The sequence below is a fragment of the Amblyomma americanum genome, chromosome 6 (assembly GCF_052857255.1).
Source record: "Amblyomma americanum isolate KBUSLIRL-KWMA chromosome 6, ASM5285725v1, whole genome shotgun sequence".
Lineage (NCBI taxonomy): Eukaryota > Metazoa > Arthropoda > Arachnida > Ixodida > Ixodidae > Amblyomma > Amblyomma americanum.
Window position 1 is genome coordinate 113,321,845 of NC_135502.1, and position 20,268 is coordinate 113,342,112.

Below are 20,268 nucleotides of genomic sequence, written 5' to 3' on the forward strand. Positions count from 1 at the left end.
CAAGAGCAGCCCCCTGCGAACAGTTCCATGCCAAGCTGCTCGCCTTCGAACTCCTTCGTCAGCCGTTCGTCGTTTTGTGCTCGTGTATAGTTGTTATGTGCTTCGTTAAATGGCGCTACATTTCGCATGGCGGCTCATTTCTTCAAAGCATTGGCGCGGTTCAGGTGTCAGCCGATATGTGAGACATACTGCGCCATTAAATTTCCTTTCCCCAACAGCCAAATCAATTCAATGGGGTTTGAGGAAAGGAAAGGAAAAATACATTTTAAACGGGTGCGAATAAACAAGCAAAGGTTCTTTGATTGGTGGCTGGAAACAAGACAAGAATGAAATCTCACGACTCGCAAGTAAGTAACAGCATATTGCTGATGTGCTTCAGACATGACGCGGATAGGCAATCGATGGCTCCAGCCAATACCCACGTCTGAGGCTGAAACTGCTCATCAGCTAACAAAGCAACTTGCAACTTGAAGTTAAATCAAGGGAGAGTTTAACATACTACGGAAAGAAAAACGATAGTTTATGATCTATGGGGACGTAGCAAAGCGACTCAGGCTATGAGGGACACCGTAGTGAAGAGCTCCGGAAATTTCGACCACCTGGGGTTCTTTGAACGTGCACTGACAACACACTGACATCGCACAGTACATGGGCCTCTAGCATTCCGGCTCCATCAAAATGCGACCGCCACGGCCGGGATCGAACCCGCGTCTTTCAGGAAAAGAAAAATTGTGCCTTGCGTCAAGAGACCGAAACAAAGCAGCGTGAAATGAAGGCTAAACGTAGGTCAGCGGTATTCCTTTGCTGAAAAAAATAATAAAAATTATGAGATCACTGCGGCACCCGCATTGGAAGAATGCGTAAGCACTGACGCCTCCTCGCCCCACTTTGCCTCTCTTTACTCTTTACTCTCGCTTCGTTCCGTCCACACTTCCGGTTTTTCATATTTGCCGCCACTTTCGCTCACCCAGCCCACGTTTTGGACATTTCTGGCTATAATTAATTAACTAATTGACCCGCCTCAACTCCCCGATTCCCGGACGAGATTTTTTGATGCTCTATCCGATAGTATCATTCTTTTTTTCGCATAAACCCATTCGTTCGGACGTAATCGTGCGGACAAGCTCGTCATGACACAAAACCGCAAACATAGCCATACAATGCTTACGAATTAAAAATACGGGGAAATAGACACGGCCGGGACGTTTATTGCTCAGACTAGATAGGCAGTAGCAGCACTGCACAGTGATGGAGTGCGTGCGCAGGGAAGGAGAGCGCATAGCAGAGAGCGTGTATCGGTGGGCTTTGGGAGTTTGCCAGGCGAGAGGACAGAGCTCACTGCATGTAGGTCAGTGAAAGAGTAATTTACTCTAGGGCCGACCTCGCTTAGATAGCAATTAAAACGGCAGCCAACGAGAGACAGCACACGGCCAAGGGACACGGCACATTAGCCTCATGCCGTGTCTCGTTGCTGTATGCTGTCCCTCGTTGGCTGCTGCTTTAATTGCAATGGGAACCAACTAGCTCACATCCAGATTATCCTGCTTGCTTGTAGTGTAAGGGGCATAATCATCATAATCACCACTGCGAACGCGTGCTGTCGCTAGGGGGAGCAGGAAATCAAAGTAGAAGAAGTGACGTAAGGGCGAGCGCCTCGCGAGCGCCTCGCGCCCACCGCTGTTCGATCGCGTTCTTCCTGGAGCACCAGAAGCCCACTGCTGCGCTGGAACCGGCCTTCGAAACGTCATGAGCACCGTCAGGTAGGCAGTCAGATCTTTCGATTCCGGCCAGCCCCCTCCGTGCGTGGAGTGAGGCCAGGTCAGCGCGGGCGTTGTCGCGCAGTGCTTGGATGTAGTGGGTGGAGCGAGAGAAGCTCTCCTTGTGGCGCCCAGCTCAACGGTACAGTTGCACGCCACCGCTTTCGCGTTTCAACGCCTGCACAGAACTGAGCAGTTCGCCGTGAATTCTTATTTTGTCTCTCGTGTTTTCCCAGTACCACCCTGCGGCCCCCGAGATACAACATCGGTGAGGAGGTCAAGTTCGATGTGGTTGTCGGCAGCAGCTTGCTGTAAGTGAACGCCTCCAGGCTTCTCGCCCCTTCTCTAGGGCGATGAGAGGAAGTTTATATCTGTAATTCATGTTAGGGCAGCGGTAAGACGAGAAAAAAAATTATTTTCAGGGAAAACAGAGGCACGTCGAACGACTACCTAATCCTCTGTGCCGTCCTGGTCACCGCAGGTGAGTGACACTTTTCGCCAATTAATGAACAAATCTGCATGTGTGTGCACAGCTCGCTTGGGCATGCTACCGCGAACAGGCGGCCTAACTTGACCACGGCGCTGTCTTACTCAGCGATACATCATGGCGCCTAACACCAGCTTGAATGATTCTTACCGCCTTGTTCGAACTCGTGCAGTGGTGCTGAAGAAGGTGCAGCGCCGGATCCACTTTCCGTACACCCTGTTCATGTTCATCGCGGGCGTCGGATTCTCGTACAAGGACAAGTCGAACGAGAGCATCAACTCGCTCTCCATGTGGCTACGAAACATCAAGTTTCACGTGCTCATGGTGTTCGTGCCGGCGGCCACGGTCTACGCCACGCAGGGCATCAACCACTTCATCTTCCGAAGGTACGCCGCTTCACGAGGCTGGTGCGTCGCGGCGCACGGCCCGTTTCCGCCAAACCAGATCCCGATCCCGTGCACTGGACACACTGCACAGGAAGTCTGGCAGCAGTCTGGCAGCATTCTTATGCCAACGAAGCTAAACACCATAAGTAACACAGCAAACTTGGTAATCCCGGGTGACCATGTTCACGAACGCACTAGTCATCGGCACTGGAGCATTTCCTACATTGCGGCAAAACCCGGCTGATTACTGCCATTATTAAGCCATCGATTTCAGCAGGAGCTCTCGATTGATTTGAGACAAAGCTACCTTGCGCAAATGTAGCCTTAGTGAACATGCGCTTCTATTTTCTCTGCCTGACACCTTATATGCCCAAAGGCATAACAGTAGCGAGATTACGCGTGTGTTTCTGGCATGTGGCCTTTAGCACTATGGTAAATCGACTATTAACAGGCCGCTAACTCGCTTCTTTCGTCATGTTCATGCATGAGGCCGTTGGTACCACTCATGGTCGAGGCGGCTGCATCTATATAGAATCGGAAAAACCCTCTTGCATACCGAATTTTCCCTGTGCATGAGATGTAGTCGAAATTTATCAGAAGCCGTCCATTACGTCGGGTCTAAAAGAAAAATGCAGTTTGCATGAAAATCCGAAAAGCTCTTTCCCAACAGCCTCAAGCGGCAGACGAGCAAAGGGGACAATGCTCGCACAGACCGCGAATAAAACACCTTGAAATATTGCACTGGCTTCGCTTCGGTTCACACGCATGTCATGTTATGGTAGGATATCCGCATTCCATGCGAAAAACTTCGATTAGAATCTCGTGTTCGCAATATTTAGTTCGCAATATTTATTGCTTTTAAGCTATTGCAGTTGGTTTACGCACAGTGAAAAACGAGCTTCAAGAAACCCTTTCGCGATTATGGCGAGAAGGTAAACTGCGCCACTCTGCTACCTCGCAGCGTGCCGCCTTACAGGACGGAGCTCGACGTACACTACCCCACTTGAGGTTCGGTTAGTTACGGGATATGCAGTGTAACTTACAGCGGCACTTTACGCGGATTCCGACTTAATGCCTAGTTTTTATCCTTAGCCGACCAGAAACCTCGTGGCGCTCTTTGGCCTTAGGTGTCATTGCGCAAAAAAAAAAAAAAACCTAGCGTCATCATTAATGCCTAGTAGGGTCAGGTTGTTCATTCTCAAGAAGAGCATTTCATGCAAACTTGAGGTAAAAAGCAGAAGGATCGGACAGCCTGGCAGTAACATGTTGGAATGTTGGACATGATGGTTCGTGACCTTGATTATTTTACTTCCCGACACAAGGTGTTCCTTGCACCCTGATTCTAACTGTACAGGCTCTTTCACAGGGAAACTGGAAGAACGTGGCAGCCACGCGGCCGCGCTTCGCGAAGCGTTGCCGCAGACTGCCGTGCGTAATCGGCCGCAACAGCGCATGCGCAATAAACACAGCCGGCTGCACTTTCCGCGCATGCTCCTGATGCCGCCTATTCTGGCTACGTTTCGCCCGCAACGGTTCTCGAACCGCGGCGGCCCCGCGCTCCCAGTTTCCCTCTGAGTGCGAAACAGCCAGTGCACATCAAAACGGCAAAGGAGAATTCAAAAATAACTGCACAAAACACTCCAGGCAGGTACAGTCGCACCACCACAGAGCTGTACCGCGCCTTACCTCCCATGTTATGCCACGAGGGCGGCCACTTTATGGGGCCACATCGAGCTCTACGTTTGTATTTATGTGGTGCGCTATAAGATTTCGTAGTGGCATATCGCATCGAGAGGGCTGCTTCTTGCAACTGCTGTGTAGACTCTAAACGCAGCGACACGCCCGACATTGGCATGATGTGCCGCTCCAAAAGCGTAATCACAGCTGCATTCAAAAGTGCCCGAGTTCCTCAACATATAATCATGGTTCAGCCCGTCAGCTGCGCTCACTGCAATGGCGCGTACTCTAGCGTAAATTTCAGCTTCGCAGCAGGTACAGAGACAAAGGCCATAGAGGCTTTAAGCACTTGCTGCTTTTATTGCTGCAAGCCCCTCAAGTTATAGGCGGGCCAAGCTACGTGTTCCCGCCTTATGCAAGGTGCCTACAGTAACCGAAAGCTCTAACGTTCTATACGAGTCGCGAACAGTTAGTGTGCATCTCTTGAGTGAGCCTTTGCGCAACTATGTAGGCTCACCGCAGCGGTGGCGTGGCAGTTTAAGCATCCGCCTCGCCCGCGGGAAATGCGGTGTTCGATTCCCCGTGCCGGCGGTTAGGCACCGGTAATACAAGGGGTATAAGCTTTTCTATGGTCTGGTGCTCGGCTTTTGTGTGGTGAAATGCTTGGAAAATAAGTAATTTCACCCTCTCCGCCCGCGCGTAAAGAAAAACAGTTTGTGCCACGGCACTCTTGCGCCCATAAAATTTATCATCATCAGCTATTTATACGCCCTAAAAAATTGAAAATTGGTTTTTGGGGAATGCAAATTGCGCAATATCTGTCTCACGTATCGGCGGACACCGGAACCGCGCCGTAAGGGAAGGGATAAAGGAGGGAGTGAAAGAAGAAAGGAAGAAAGAGGTGCCGTAGTCGAGGGCTCCGGAATAATTTCGACCACCTGGGGATCTTTGACGTGCACTGTCATCGCACAGCACACGGGCGCCTTAGCGTTTCGCCTCCATTGATATGAGCTTTGGAACTCTGCACCTTCTCCGTTTAAGGTGCTCGCGAGCAAGCAGTCTTTTTTTCAGCAACTGAATTTCTCGGTGCCATAATATACTTTCTAATGGCTGCTCTTCCGGCTGTCTGGTCCACGAGATCATACATACAGCTGCCGAGCACAGAAGTCTTGCTCCAGGCAGAAAATCAGTTTCCCGTACCGAAGGTCTCTCTCTTCCTGTCCCCTCACCTCTTTCATTTCATTTCTCCATTCTGCCTGCTGTCCTTTATTTCCGCTGCCCCAGCTCAGGTGCTTCAGTATCGATGGCAGATGCCGGGGCTAGCAAAAATCTTTTCCTTCCTTTTTACTATTATTTTTTAATAAAACCCCTACCACCACCCCCATCGAAGGTCTATAGGCAATTCTTGAGCAACAATATGGCGTCTCCAGAACGAGAAACATTTCTTACCGCCCTAAATGCGAGGGTTGGCGTAGAGGCCTTGGGAAGAACTGTGTGGGCGACCCTACAGCACTTGGGTGTGCGTGTAATACGCAGGTGCCACCGCGAGATCACCGTGTTCTCGGTCGGCACGCTGGCCATAAGCACGGTGGTGTCTGCACTGTACGCGTACAGCTTCCTGGGCACCAAGGGCATCAACAACTGCCTGCTCTTCGGAATCCTGCTCTGCTCCTGCGAGCGGCTGCCCATCGCCGACCAGCTGCTGGAGGAAGGGCGCTACCCGATACTCACCACCATGCTGCAGGCAGAGTCCATAGTCAACAACCTGTTCGTATGGTCCGTCCTGGACACCGTCGAGACCCGCGTACGTCGACGCCACGGACACTGATCCCTGTCTCCAGCGGCGCTCTGTGGGAGGACTTCTATAGTGGACGATAGATGTCGGGCAGAAGGGGTCGCTTGGCTCGGGTAAAAACAGCGATTGGATAAAAATGCGTTCGCGCATTTGTGCGCATTACTAGTGCTCACGGCCTGTTTGTATTTTGTCGTAACGCCCGTATATACTGATCTTCAATAACGTAGTGCGTACGAGAACCCTTGTATATTAATCTTTGCCAACGTATTGTGCGCGAGAATGACTGCTTACTTGAAAAAAAAAATACTTTCGAGAGATCAACTCTGTCTGTTGCCGAGTTTCCTTATTAAGGCAGAGAAGCTTCATCACTTACACGTGACAAATGAGCGCATTCACCAAGGTGCATTTTGCGGCAGCGTCTAGCTAGCTTTCAGCGGCTAGCTTTGAACTTTCAACGTATTAAATATTTACTTCATTATTAGGGGAAAAAATGCACGAACCTGAGTATTATTGACAGCAAAAGTTAACGGCGAGGAATATCCCCGATAACTGGCGGCTGTTAACTGCATCATGTCTCCTTGCGTAACTGCAGCCATTGATGAGACACCTGAATGGCAAAAATAAAGTACATCCCTCACTCGTGTAGGTTAGGTGATCGAAGAGAGCTTGAGTGGGAACTATAATTCCCTTCTTAGTTTGTATGTCTTGCGGCCGCTTCTCGGCGTTGGCATTATACCCGCCATAAAAAATACATAATTCGCATTCTGGCTTTCACTTACGAGCATTTGAAAGCGCGTCTTAAGTTTGCCTATGTGCGTTTCGTCTTCAGAAATGAATGAACTTAGCTTGTCTGTACGTCCGCAGTACGGCTGTGCCTTTTAATTCACTGAATAAATGTGCTTCACTCAAATGGTTTGCTTTGACGTTCGAAACATATCCTCCCTACGTTTCCTGGCAGTGTGGCTTTGTCCATTTTATATACAGTGCGTGCCAGGGACGGCAGTGTGTTCGTAAAATATGTCGTAGAAACTGAATTTAATATTTTCCGTGATCACTTCCTTCCTTCCTCAACAATTCCCCCAAGGTGTACTTCTTGTTTGCATGTAGAATTTTGTATAGCGCGTCATGTCGAACCAAAAATAAAGTTATCCTTCTAAATTCACTGGAGCTCTACTGTAATGCTGTGACCTCACACCTCCAAGGTGATTGATATAAATCCGGCACCCGAGTGCTCAGCCTGAAGTACTGGGGAAGAAGCAGACCCGTCGGAGAATAAGTGTGGCGAGATTTTCTCACCGGGACTCAGCGTGACGGCGGTGCTGCCCCGTGCAGGAGGACAACAGCGTGGCGACTGTGCTGAACCAACTGTTCGCGTCGCACCTGATGGGCGCCCTGGGTGGCGCCGCGATGGGCGCGCTGGCCATCTGGTCGCTGCGCCTGGCGCCCCAGAGCCAGAGCAGCAACACATTCCTCCACATCGCCCTCACGTACGCCACCTTCTGCCTGCTCGAGGTGATGGGCACCTCTGGGGTGGACGGCGTGGTCGCCTTCACTCTGGTCACCACCTCGCACCGCCTGGTCGCCTGCACCGAGCTCGAGGGCCTGCTGCACAAGTACTGGTCGGCCATCTACGACGTGTCGGGCTTCCTGGCGCTCTTCATGTCCTCCCTGTACGCGGGAGAACTGCTCTTCATCTTCGCCCGCCGGAGCATCCTCTCGCAGGCACGTCAGCTGCCGCCCTGACGAAGCCACTCCATTTCAATCTAGGGGCGACTATTATTTTCACGTAATGTACTATCAGCAGCGAATGAAAAGCGAATTAGCTTCTGGAGAGAAAATACAGTGAGATTAACAGTTCTAATGGACAGTCTTCCCGCCTTCGAAAAGAATTTACCCCTCGCTATTATTCAGGTTCAAACATACTGTTCTCTACTCTGCATGATTGTACTATATTCTGCTCTATCGTGCTCTGCTGTTCATGAATCTGTTTACCAGTGTCTCTAAAGAGGAAAGTAGATAATAGCTATATCTTTCCTTCCTTGCTCAACGCTTCCTAAAAGGCGCATTTCTTGGCTGCATGCATCTACATTCTTGTATATCGTTTCATGCTGAAAAGAAAATAAACTTGTTTCTATGATCACAGAAGCTGTGCTGTGCTATGGAGCAGAAACATGGAGGATAACGAACAGTGCTGAACTTAAACTGAGCGAGATGCAGCGAACTATGGAAAGGCGTTAAGAGATTGGAAGACGGCAGTGTAGATCAGGGAACAAACTCGAGTTAGACATCCTACTCGAAATGGGCCTGGGCAGGGCATGTAATGCTAAGGCAAGATAACATGGACCCTTAAGGTAACACAGTGGATTTCAAGAGAAGGCAAGCGTAGCAGAGGCGGCAAAAAGTTAGGTGGATGGTGCACAGGACAGGGTTAATTGGAGCGGTAGGTGGGAGGCCCTTCGCCTGCTGTGGACGTAGTTAGGCTTATGGCAATTCTGACTCTGCTGTAGGTTGCAATTATGTGAGTCAGGGTTTTCAAGAATAGGTGTCGTGTTGGGCTAAATAGGAGCCTGGGTGGGCACAGCGACACCTGTAAAATACAGAACATGGACAACGTATCTCGCTTGACGGTCTGGTGGTGCAGCAGGCCAGCTCTTTCATGTGAAAGCAGCCCGATAAGGAAGTGTGGTGTCTGCTGGACGCAAGGACAAGTACAGTACATGCGTTTTGTGTCAGGATAACCACCAGAGAAATTTTTCATTGCCCAAATTCGCCCTTTGGAAAAAATAAAGGTCCACAGTCTTCACGATAGTAAATTACAGGCCATTCAATAACCGGCCCAGGTAACACACCTTGTTATTAGGCCCTTTTGAGCTTTAAAAACATTGAACAAATACGCACTCCACTGTTACCTCTGAATCGAGTTCCAGACATCCTAGCTTGAAGATAGTTTAACCCAGCATGACCTACAAGGTCCCCTTGTTGGTCCGCCAGAAGTAAGGTGTTTACACTTGAAAAGAACCGGCACTACAAATGGGAGGCGATGGCGCCTGCTTGTAGGTGGCGGTGGCATACGGCGTGCGTACCCTGGCGCGGCTGTTCTCGGTGGTGGCGCTGTTCCCCATCATCGAGCAGTTCGGCTATCCGGTGTCGTGGCGCCAGGCCCTGGTCACCGTCTGGATGGGTCTCAAGGGTCCGCTCAACATCACCGTCGTCACCTTCCTGTACCACCACCAGTCGACCATCAACGTGGAGTACGTCGGCAATGTAAGCACCCGCCTCTACCTGCTAGGCAATGAACAAACGATTTCAGGACAGCTGGCGAGCGACATGGATTGGGAGCTCTCGTAAATGCTAGCACGGCAGAGTTAGCACTCTCTCTTCGTCGTGGGAAACGTCTGGAACTGTTCTCGGCGGCGCTTTTAGGATACGGTGGCTACCCTTTTTGTCCGTACCACTTTACGATTAGCAAGCAATAGTAACATTTCATGCCACCGCCTTGTTTCTTTCCCTGTACTACTATGCAAGTTCTAAGCGAATGGATTCATTGATGTATTACTGCTACAAGCAATTGCTTTTTTTTTTGCCTCACATGCACCTATGATTTGCAACCTGGGCTTCATGCTGCTACGTGTCCTGTAACTTTTGTTTCGCGTGCCAGCTGTGTACCCGAGGTCCAGTCACTCTCTTAGCCAAAAGTAGTCCCCTTGGGAGCAATAGCAGCCGTTAGTCCCGTGAGCAACGCTAAAGGACTAACTGCGACCGCGTGCGTGCCGTGTGCAGACTTCACCGACCAAATGCCTAGCCCTTGGCCTGAAAAGGACTAACTCAAGGACGAACGACAGAATTCGCTCCCTCTGCTTCGCCGTTACTCCCCAAACATGGCAGCGCCCTTCAAAGCAGGGCCCCTCGCTTCACACCGATTTTGTAGTTGTTACTGCACTTTCAGTGCATTCACTGGGGCAAATGGGGCACAGGTTTTTGCTTCGTCTCATTTGGCCGATAAGAAAACGTATTATCGATAAATTTTTTTTATTATTCATTTAGGGTGACGATTCTGCCGCTGCTAGGCTAAAGCGGTGGCCTTGTGGTAGAGCATCCGTCTCGCATTCGGGAGGTGCTGGGTTCGATCCCCAATGCCGCCGGGTACCCACCGGTTTTTAATGGGTACAAGATTTCCCCCGGCCGGGTGCTCGGCTCTTCTGGGTGAGATGCTTGGGAAAAGGGTCTTGACCACAGTTGCTCTGATGGATCAGCGATATGTTCCGCCGTCAACAACGTTAAATACGCCTCGTGCGGTAGAAGCCCATTTTGTGGTGCGTCGGTTTGTTGACAAAAATGTTTGCCGTACTAACAACTAGATGGTGCCACTAGTCTGCACTTATCGTTCCTTCTCTGTTTGCAAACTAAAAGAGGGGTTGTGAGATATGGCGTAAAGTCCCGCAACGTACCTCCGTTTAGCGTATGGACGCTTGCATTCGCAAATGGTACGTCGACTGCGTCGCTTTATAGACTTCTCTAACCATATGTGTGTACGCCAAGAGCAGCGAGGTGACGGCTGGGAAGTGTGAACGAGGTAGCATTTCGGCGGCGGCGGCGGATTTTCGCTCGCTCTCGCCGCCAAATGGCGAAGTGTACTGAGCCATAAAGCCAGTGACAGCACCGCCGCTGTCCGCGCCGAAGAGGATGGACTGTTTTGCGCGAGAAAAAGGCTTCATAGAATCGAAGCCACTGGCAGCTGGGAAAGTGCATAAACAAGTACTACAAGCACTGGACCACGATTTGAAGGTCAGGGAATTTTTTTATAGGGGTGGCGTCTTGCGTTACTCTTTTTTTTTGTTAGAACTGTGCGAGAATGGAACAGTTTTCCATCAAGTACTGTTTATTTCGATGAACAATGCTTTTTACCATGCGTTCAAGTAATATGTAAAGTGACAGTTGACGTCTGTAGCCCCCTGCTGTAATGCCCTACGGGCGATGCAGGTATCCAGTAAATAAACAAACACGTACCGAATGTGAGTTGAAAGGCTGAGCGTTAAGCCAGCATAAGTAGTTTCATTTCGTTGCCGTTTGTTCACGAGCTGAGCTGGTGCTGCGTAAGTACCGGCGACACTTAGCGAAACGATGAGCGGAAAATATTCTATTCCCCAACGCCGCTGCCCGCCAGTAAAAAAACGAAGTGAACCACAGCCTTCTGTATTAGTTTTCAACAGGCCGCTATGAGCAGCTGCCTGTTGCTACAAATAAGAGCACTTTATCCCCCCCCCCCCCCTAAAAAAAAGAAAACGGATTTGCGATTGTCAAGCAACGGCTGGTATGTATGCACTGTTCGACACTTCTCTTTTGGCCAAAAACGCGATTTAAACCACTGTGCGTATACTTTAAGCCTTACCTTAGCCTGTTGCAAAATCATATGACAGCAAAATCATCGTACTTTGCTTTGAACAGCCATGCGTTTCTTTAAATGGCGAGCGTTAAACCCAAACAATGTGTGCGATCCGTATATAAGCCGTTTACTTTAAACTCCGCACTGTCTGCTGTGGTGGCCTGGTTATATCCGTGCTTGGTTCACAATCCAAAGGTGGCGAGTTCGAATCCTGATATTTTCACGTGGGCTGATCTCTATTTCCTTTCTTGTTCTAATAAGTGGTAGCGGTTTCTGTATGTGTTATTGTCCGCCCGAACAATCGCGCTCTAATTTGCACAGCAAATCGCGCTTCGTTTGCATTTCTCCTTGAAAAAACTGCTCCCGGGGACTAACTGTGGCTCCCGTTGCACCCTTTGTAGTTAATCCTGAAAAGGACTAATGGTTGTAGCAAAGCAGTTCATTCCCAAAGAGACTAACCTATCACCCCCTTTTACTCCTTTATGGCTTAGAGTGTATGAGTTTATGTGAACATTTGCATCGGTTCAATAAAAAAATTGACAAGAAAGTTATCACTGGTTAACACGAGATTCAGCATTAGCCGTTAACGAATGTATACTTTACAAGATGTTATGACAGAGAATACGAGACCGACCACACACCGACCACACACGCTCTTTTTAGTCGGCCACAAAGTCAGTCCACCGCTATAAAGCGCAGGACCGCCGACGATCCTCTCCTCTGGCGGCGCGTTTCGCAGCAGCTGCCGCAGATGGACCGAGCTATATTCCCTCCGCTCTCACCACACCCTACCTTCTCATCACGTTTATGATGGTTACCCTGGTACGCCTTCGTACACTCGCCATACCCTCCTCCTCTCGCCGCTAGAGGTGAAAGTGGGAGGTGCACCAGTCGCTGAGGTCCAAACGATCAGGATCTTGGGTCTGTATCGGCAGTCTAATCGCAAGAATAGGGAGGCCTTGGAAAGGCATAAAAATACGGTCAATGCTACCGTGAGGCTAATCAGGAGAATCGCCAATCGTAAGCGAGGGCTCAAGGAAAAGGGACTTGTGTAAGCTGGTACAGGTGTTTGTGCTCAGTATAATAGTGTATGCGGCGCCTTACATAAATATGGACGCGACGGAGAAAGGCAAGGTGGAGGCTATGATTAGGCAAGCGTATAAGGCGGCCCTTGGGTTTCCTAACAATGCGTCTACCGAAAGGCTGCTGGGGTTAGGGGTGCACAACACCCTAGAAGAACTGCGGGAGGCGCACATGGTGATGCAACTCAGTTGACTTTCAAAAACGAGAGCAGGCAGAGACATATTGTAGAGGATCGCCATTACATTTGATGCTCCAGCCGAGGACATGAAAATTCAGGTGAAGCGAGAAATGCACAAGGGCTTGTACATAAAACCTTTGCCCAAAAAATGCATCCGATACATCACGAGAACCGCAGGAAAGCAAGAGCCAGAGCTATACATGCTAAGTACGGGAAGTACAACAGGGCATTCTACGTAGATGTCGCCGAGTATAAGGGCAAGGACGCATTTGCCGTTGCGGTGGTGGACGGGTGGGGACGCTTGGTCACCTCTGGATCAGTCAAAACCCTCTCCTCAGAAACTGCAGAGGAGGCGGCGATAGCGGTATCTATAGCTAATACTAAAGCTGACCTGATTCTCAGCGACTCTAATACACCCACCCAAAATTTGGCGAGGGGCAGAATATCTGTCACAGCGACTCGATTGCTAAATCGGGCCACGAGGCGAGGGACTACAGAGGTCGAAATTGTCTGGGTACCGGTACACTCTGGGAACGACACGGCTCACACGAATGCTCGAGGTTTCGTCAGCCGAGCAGGTGAGCTGGACGTTTCGGGAACGTCCACGAGAAATGGGCTGGTGTCCTTTCACGACATTACTAACCTTACAAACTTTAGCGGAAAATTTACCCGCCCCCGGAGAAGCAAATTGGTGAAGGCGCAGGAATTTGTCTGGCGAACATTGCAGACGAGATATTTCTATAACCGATACGTGTTAAACAAAATCTACCCGGACGTTCAGCCGGAATGAAATTGGTGTCATGAATTGGCAACCTATGGCCACATATTATGGAGCTGTAGCATAGCGCCGCCACCGGCGGATGTTATGCGTGATCCTTCTCTCGAGCAGTGAGAGGTCGTATAGGCAAGCTCAGACCCGGTCGTCCAGACCAGGGCCATGGAGTGGACCACCCAGATCGCCGTCAGCCATGGGTTGATGGCCATCCAGCACGGAATCGTCTGCACATGCGTTCTGACGAAAATAGTTTTTCCATCCATCCATCCATCCTCCTTCCACGGCAACCTCCTCCGCCCAATAGGGTAAGTACGCTCCGGTTGGTTGCCATATGGCAGTCAGGTACCGGCAGTGATTTCTCATGCTCTCTTCATACCCTCCTCCTTCCAATGTAATCATCCTCCAGTTGGGGATTTCTCCGCTCTCGCCACCATCCACCTTCCTGGGTATCCAACTTCCGGTCGGTTCCCGTGGTAACCTTCCCTCCTGTTACGCCTTCCTAGGCTATCGCAATAAAGCCTCCTTCCGTGGCAACCCTCCATGTCATTCCAGAGTAACTACCCTCCGGCTGGTTTACGTAGCAACCACAGACCGGCTGTGCCCTGATTGGTGATTCCTTCGCTCTCCCGATACCCTCCTCTTGCTGCGGTAACCACCACCCTCCGGACGCTTCCTGTGGTAAACATACAGTCGTTACGTACTTTTCCGCTCACGTCATACCTTCCTCCTTGCTCAAATGTTCAAGGGGAATCCCCCAAGGTGGAGTAGATTTGTAATAACGGAGTAATTACTCACTGGCATCTACCCAAGAACAGCCACACGGCTGCAAAGGAAAGCTATACAGCTTTCTCAGAAACTTCGCAGTTAAAGAAAAATTCGTCCTGGTCCAGGGTTCTAACCCGGGACCACCGCTTCACCGGAGCAGTCGCTCTACCAATGGAGCTAACCGGGACGGCAAGATTATGGTAATGCGAGAACGAATTGATCCATAACTCGAAGTGGAAACAATGTTGTCAAATGTTTAGGAGGAGTAGATTTGTAAGCAGTAGATTCGGTCGACTTTTTCTTTTCGACCTTTCCTCTTTCTTTTTTATTGCAGACATTCCTCCACATCGTCTGCGACATCCTCTTAGGCCAGCTCGTAAACGTTGCTTTCCTCGAGTTCATCTTCAAGATTTTCGGTAAGTCGATTCGAGTTTCGACTGTCCTGCAAATAATTTCGAGATGATGAGCGCGCACGAAGTCTCCGCGCGTGTCGTAAACGCGGCGCTCTTGCGAACGCCAGGCATCCTGGAGGTGTCCGAGATCGAGCAGCGCACGATGTCGAGTGCCGTGGCCTACCTGCGCGACCAGGTGGTGGGGTCCAGCCGGATTCAGGAGGCCGACTCGTACTTCCGGCCGGTCGACTGGAAGTGGGTGCTGCGCCACACGTTCATAGAGAACCCGTTCGCCTCGGCGCCGAAACCATGGGTAAGCTGGAGACGGTTCTCCCACGCAGTGTCCAAACTCTAAACACGACTACGCCTATGTGGGAGTGAGCTGTCCTCTACGGCAGTTCTTCCTATGGGCAGGGTATAGGCTGCCCAAGTTCCGGAGCAGATTCGATTAGTAAATATACGCAACGCTTACTCTTGACAACGGAAGTGTATTCCCACTGCAAACCAGAGTAACTTGATGCCGTTAGCAATGGGAGGAGGGTCTTAAGGGGAGATGCGCGTCGAAAAAGCTAGTTTTCCGAGTAATTTTTCAGTTTTGAGTTTTTGCCTGTAAAATTATCTTTGGACATTCAGCTACAACTTCCCATAAGATCAAGGCAAAATTCGATCGCGAAATTAGTGAAAAGTCTATTTTATTCAACCACGGTGGCTCGAGAAAGTGCTGTTTTTCGTGCAAATCGTCAACTTTCGAGCGCCTGCATCTCGAAAACAGCGCGTTGCCCGCCATTGCCATTTGGTGGGAGAGGTTGAGTAAGCCTTTTTCTCGTAGACAGCGCCTCTTGCAGTTTCGTATCTGGCCGAAAATAATAAGAAAAACACGTTTTTCTCGCATGCTCCAGCGGCTCTACTGATTACGTGGTGCTCTAGCGAGGCCGCCATTGGCCCAGACTGATGCGATGCTGTGGCGAAGCCTACCTCCTTCCTTTCTTGCTCTCGCTTTGTACGGCTAGTACGGCGTCTCGATCGAGCTCTGCGGCCTTTTAGCATTTGTTCATTCGCGGTGGACAACTCGCAAAAGCGCAATTTCCGAGCTCGAAGGTCTCGGACGAACAACCCGTACCGAGGATGCCGTCGCAAACCTCACCAGAAAACGGCAACGGCAAAGCAGTCACCCGACGCCAGCTAGTCCTAGCCAGGCCAACGGGCACTCGGATGAGATCGACGCCTCGGAGGTGAAGATTGGACTCTTCAAGGAAGATAAAGCTGCATGCGGTCGACATTCTGCGAGTGCTGCGATATGCGAAATTAGCGCGCTTACGGTGCTCGTAAGCGGTGCTACTTGCCCTACGTGTCGCACCTGTACCCTTGCGGTACGCGAACCAGTGGAAAAGCGAAAGGGGCTTTCAGCTTTTCTTGAGCTGCACTGTGAAAATAGTGAGTGCCCAGCATCGGTGCTTTCTGCTGTGCACACCTCGAGCCGCGTAGTGCCCAGTGAATTTGCGGATGGCGCCAGCGAAAATCGGGACTATCAGAGAGGAAGCTCTCGCTACAGCTTCGCCGTCAACGTAAAACTGGTGGTGGCTGCGCGCGCGATTGGCGTCGGGCACGAGCAGCTGTCGCAATTTTGTGCTAATCATGGCCTGCCAAACCCATTTGCAGTGTTTGCTTAATATTTCTTTATTTTGCAATAAAGTTTCAAGTGCTTTAGTGAAGTTTCTGAAAAATACAGATGTTTGAAACTTTCAAATGCAGTTTTCTCCATTTGTAGTTTTCAGCATATTAACGTGTTGTGCAACAAATTTCAAGTACTTTAAATAGTCAAATTTGGATGAAATTTTGCACACAGCCTCTTCAAAGTGTGTAAAATGTTGCTATTTATCTGATTATAAAATATCTCTTAACATTTTTTGAAAAAAATTCAGAATGTTGACACATGGTGCCCAAAATATACACTTTGGTGTTCCTGAATTGTTTTTACAATTATGGGCTAAAATGAATAAATTTGAAGCAGATTTCAACATACTGCATTACCAAACCATCACAATGAGCTATTGCAAGCTGCTCTAAACATATATTTCATTATCAAAAAAGTTGCACAAAATGCCCTATATTGTGCTTGTGTGGACCCTTTTACATAAAAACTAATAAATGTATGCTGAAACTAAATACATATTTGGAATCAGCATTTAAAACTCTATCAGTGGCCAGAGTTTCATAACCTTAGGTTCAATATTAAAGAAAGTGTTTTCAAGGATCATCTCCCCTTAAACCCAACACTGGTGTCCTTCAAGTTAGCAAGTAGAGCAGGCTGTAACCTCTGTTAAAGTCTTCGTAACTGCTAGTACTTCGCAGTTTTAAATATGAAACTTGTTTCCGTTGTTTCCGTTGCAAACCTTAAGTATTCCGTATTTTTAGGGATGGAAATCTACCGCAGGACCTAGGCAGCACACTCTGCCCAAAAACAGAGTGCTCTAGAGGGCACCTTACTCATTCAGCGCAGTTTCATCTGTAATGTGCATGTTTGCTCGGAAACATATCCTTTTCAAACGTGAGCAAAAGTTCGGCTTGTTGGAGTTAATCTAAACATCGGAACGTCTACAGATTTTTATTTGAAAAACTGAGAGATACGTCGATGCAGTTTGTTCATGTGGATTGTGTTTCAAGGTGGACATTATGTACTTGATAGAGCTCAATAATTAGACACTTAACTAAAATTATCTACCCAATTATTTATGACTGTAGGGGGCAAGATTACACTGCGAAATTGAAGGCCATCAACATCGAAGGTGAGCCCAGTTATTAAATGTTCTTAATCAGCAATGTGGTTTGAAATGCCGAACGTCAAAATACGAATCTGAAAGCTCGCTCGTTGAGTTCACTTCTCCGCGTTGCAGATTTATAAAGTGCTATCGCCCGCATTTATAATTTCGCGAATACTGACGCAGTTGTGTATTTTATGACGCAGAAGAAGTTAATGTGATTTAGGCGACGATACTGCTCTAAGAGGCACCATTTTATAAATGTGCAACACGGGAAAGCTAACATAACGAACTTTCAAACGCGGATATTTGACGTTTGATATTTCGAATCACACGGCCGATTAAGAAAATTCAAACGTTTGACTCTCTTTAGATGTTGGCGGCTTTCAATTTCGCAATATAATCTTGCCATAAAATCAGAAATAAAAAGTTCATTTGCTAATTTTAGCTAATTAGTCGTCTTAGTATTGAGCTTTCCTGTACAGGAAACACCGATGTATCAGTCACAGTTTTGAATACAAAAATCTCTAGAAGACGTTAAAAAAATTATCTGGTATATTACAGTCTTGGCGGAGAGGGGACGGTGTCCAATGAACGTAGAGAGAAAGTTTTGTAGGCGTATGTCCAACAGTTATCTCTTTATGATCTTTGCTTATGATCTGTGCGACGGGTTCCTACTCCTTCAAAAAACTTTCAGTAACGCCTGCTGACGCATGTGTAAGTACAGTCGGGCCGGAATGAAACGCGAACCGCGCCAGCGAAAAAAACTATACTTCTAAAGAAAGCATCGCAAAAAAAAAAACAGAAACGGGAAGAAGGAAACACGCACGCGCGCTGAGTAACAAATGATCGTTTTATTCCAGCGCTTTGAAATTTATATAGCTGGAAATGAAGATAGGCCACAAAAGATAAATGAACGACCCCAAAACATATCACGCAATCACCATGTCTGGAACGTATAACATAGTGGTAAATACTAACCAGTCAAAGGAATAAAACAAGACAAAACGCAGCACAAAGCAGTAATAGCCTCCAAGGTTCCTGATTTCTTCTTTTTTGAGCGTTACCGAGGGTGTGCTGGCGGAAGTGTCTCCCCCTTGATGTATCCGGAGCGCTTCAATTATATCTCCCTTGTGCGCGCGTCTCTGCTGTACGTTCGCGTAGTTTTAGTTTTGTTAAGGAAGGGTTTCCAGCCTTCGCAATTGCCGCAATGAATTACCAGATTGCTGTATCACCTTCTTTTCGTCTTAGTTTTGTTTTGTTTTTTGCGCTGTTTCCCAATTTTTAAGTTATGCGGCAACTATCCCAACGAGCTTTATTACGAAATGCTTTACCTGTGTATTCTCCGTTGCAGTGTACAGCTAGCCTGGTTCATGTTTCCGGACAAAGAATCTACCAACAATATGCTCATGAACCGGTTTTGAAGGAATATCTTGCTGGAAAGTACAAAACAGTACGCCATATGCGTGTTTGCTTTGCATTCTGGCCTGACTGTACATACGTGGCACAGTGCAATTCAAGTCAAAATCTTTGGAGCTATCTGGCCGCTTTCAGCGAGAAGCTGGTTTAGACAATGCCAGCAACTGGATAGGCTGCTCAGATTGCCTCTCGATGGCAATTAGGCTGCGGTACTAGTTCGCTTTTTTTTAACCGCCGTAAAAGAGGCACGCGCACTATAATGTATATTATACGCGGGATGTAACGAGGATATGTGCGTCGTATAGGAGCACGATGGAGATGCCTCTGTGCTACTGATGGCGACTAAGCATTCCAACTGCTTGCGATTCGCAGTTTAAGATTTCCGGCAGAAGCAGGCTGAGCCCACGGGAAGTGCAGCTCAGAGCGGAGACCTTCGCGGTTGAAAACGTGCTGAGGATGGAGCAGGTGAGCGACGGTTGACGTCCGAGTAGCTCCTGCTGGAAGGTTCAAGCTGCGCGTGCTCGCTCCGCAGGTGAGCTACTCGCGCCAGTACCGGGAAGGGATGATCCAGAAGAGCACCATGATGACGCTCCTGGCCGCTCTTCAGTACCCGTTCGACAAGAAAGTGTGAGCATGCTTCGCCGAGAGGAGCCCCGCTGGGCTGGCTGTAAACTAATTAGTCGCGTGCTGTGGTAGTACGTTCACAAAAGGTTGTGCTAGAGATCTGACCAGCGGCTTTTGGACATTAGCACGTACGGGGCGAGGGCACAAAGGACGTGGACAAAAATACCGGAGCTTTTGGTTGCAGACATGTTCATGCCCTGCACTCGAAGATGGGAGTAAAAAGGCAGTAAGTTACCCTCTGGCACACTAGGGAGTGCGCTAGAGGACCACATACTCCCTTTTTAGTGCTTTCTCTTTATATCGTACGCCCGGACCAGCTGTAAAAATCATAACATGCCAAGTGAGACAAGAGCGCAGCGATAGTGCTGTTCCCTGCAGTTTTACACAATAAACAACGGAGAGACATGTGCTTTGGTCGCTGTACGCGTGCACAGCAAGCGACAGGTGATTATGAGGAATAGCTACGTGGAAGACTAAGCTAGAGTGTGGAGTACAGTGATTAATCTGGCGAACTAAAGAAGTGAGTTTAGGTGCAGAGCTCACAACGGGACCTGAACATTCAGAATTGCTGTGTGCGAAGTCAACTGCTATTAAAAAGAATTATTCAGTAATCTGCAGCTGATTGTATAGTATCTCAAACCGTTTCCTTATTGCTAACGGGAAAGCATTGCCCTTGTCTTGAGCAACGATCGCCGAGGTTTAGTGTCCATGGCAGATGTCCGTAGCTTGAGCACTATTTTTGGATCTTACTGCATGTAATTCGATAAGAAAGCATGTGCTGGCACATA

The 20,268-nt window shown here is 48.8% G+C and overlaps 2 protein-coding genes across 2 annotated transcripts in view; both read left to right on the forward strand.

Moving 5' to 3' along the window:
• Nucleotides 1–1,685: 1,685 nt before the first annotated feature.
• Nucleotides 1,686–7,845, forward strand: LOC144095463 (uncharacterized). Its single transcript, XM_077629193.1, has 6 exons — nucleotides 1,686–1,760; nucleotides 1,994–2,068; nucleotides 2,180–2,238; nucleotides 2,417–2,630; nucleotides 5,844–6,111; nucleotides 7,435–7,845. Exons 1-6 carry the CDS (start codon nucleotides 1,747–1,749, stop codon nucleotides 7,843–7,845), a joined length of 1,041 nt encoding a protein of 346 aa, XP_077485319.1. The 5' UTR covers nucleotides 1,686–1,746.
• Nucleotides 7,846–9,215: 1,370 nt separating this feature from the next.
• Nucleotides 9,216–20,268, forward strand: part of LOC144095464 (sperm-specific sodium:proton exchanger-like) — a 34,882-nt gene continuing 23,829 nt past the window's right edge. Inside the window, exons 1-5 of the mRNA XM_077629195.1 lie at nucleotides 9,216–9,366; nucleotides 14,621–14,702; nucleotides 14,807–14,991; nucleotides 19,229–19,321; nucleotides 19,389–19,483. Coding sequence (XP_077485321.1) covers nucleotides 9,280–9,366; nucleotides 14,621–14,702; nucleotides 14,807–14,991; nucleotides 19,229–19,321; nucleotides 19,389–19,483 — 542 coding nt within the window. The 5' untranslated portion in view covers nucleotides 9,216–9,279. The remainder of the gene's footprint in view (nucleotides 9,367–14,620; nucleotides 14,703–14,806; nucleotides 14,992–19,228; nucleotides 19,322–19,388; nucleotides 19,484–20,268) is intronic.

Bases quoted from the DNA above. Each gene is read 5' to 3' on its own strand.
- LOC144095463 (XM_077629193.1), top strand. The intron at 2,069-2,179 runs GTAAGTGAACGC...AATTATTTTCAG, and splicing joins GTTGTCGGCAGCAGCTTGCT to GGAAAACAGAGGCACGTCGA. The intron at 2,239-2,416 runs GTGAGTGACACT...GAACTCGTGCAG, and splicing joins TGCCGTCCTGGTCACCGCAG to TGGTGCTGAAGAAGGTGCAG.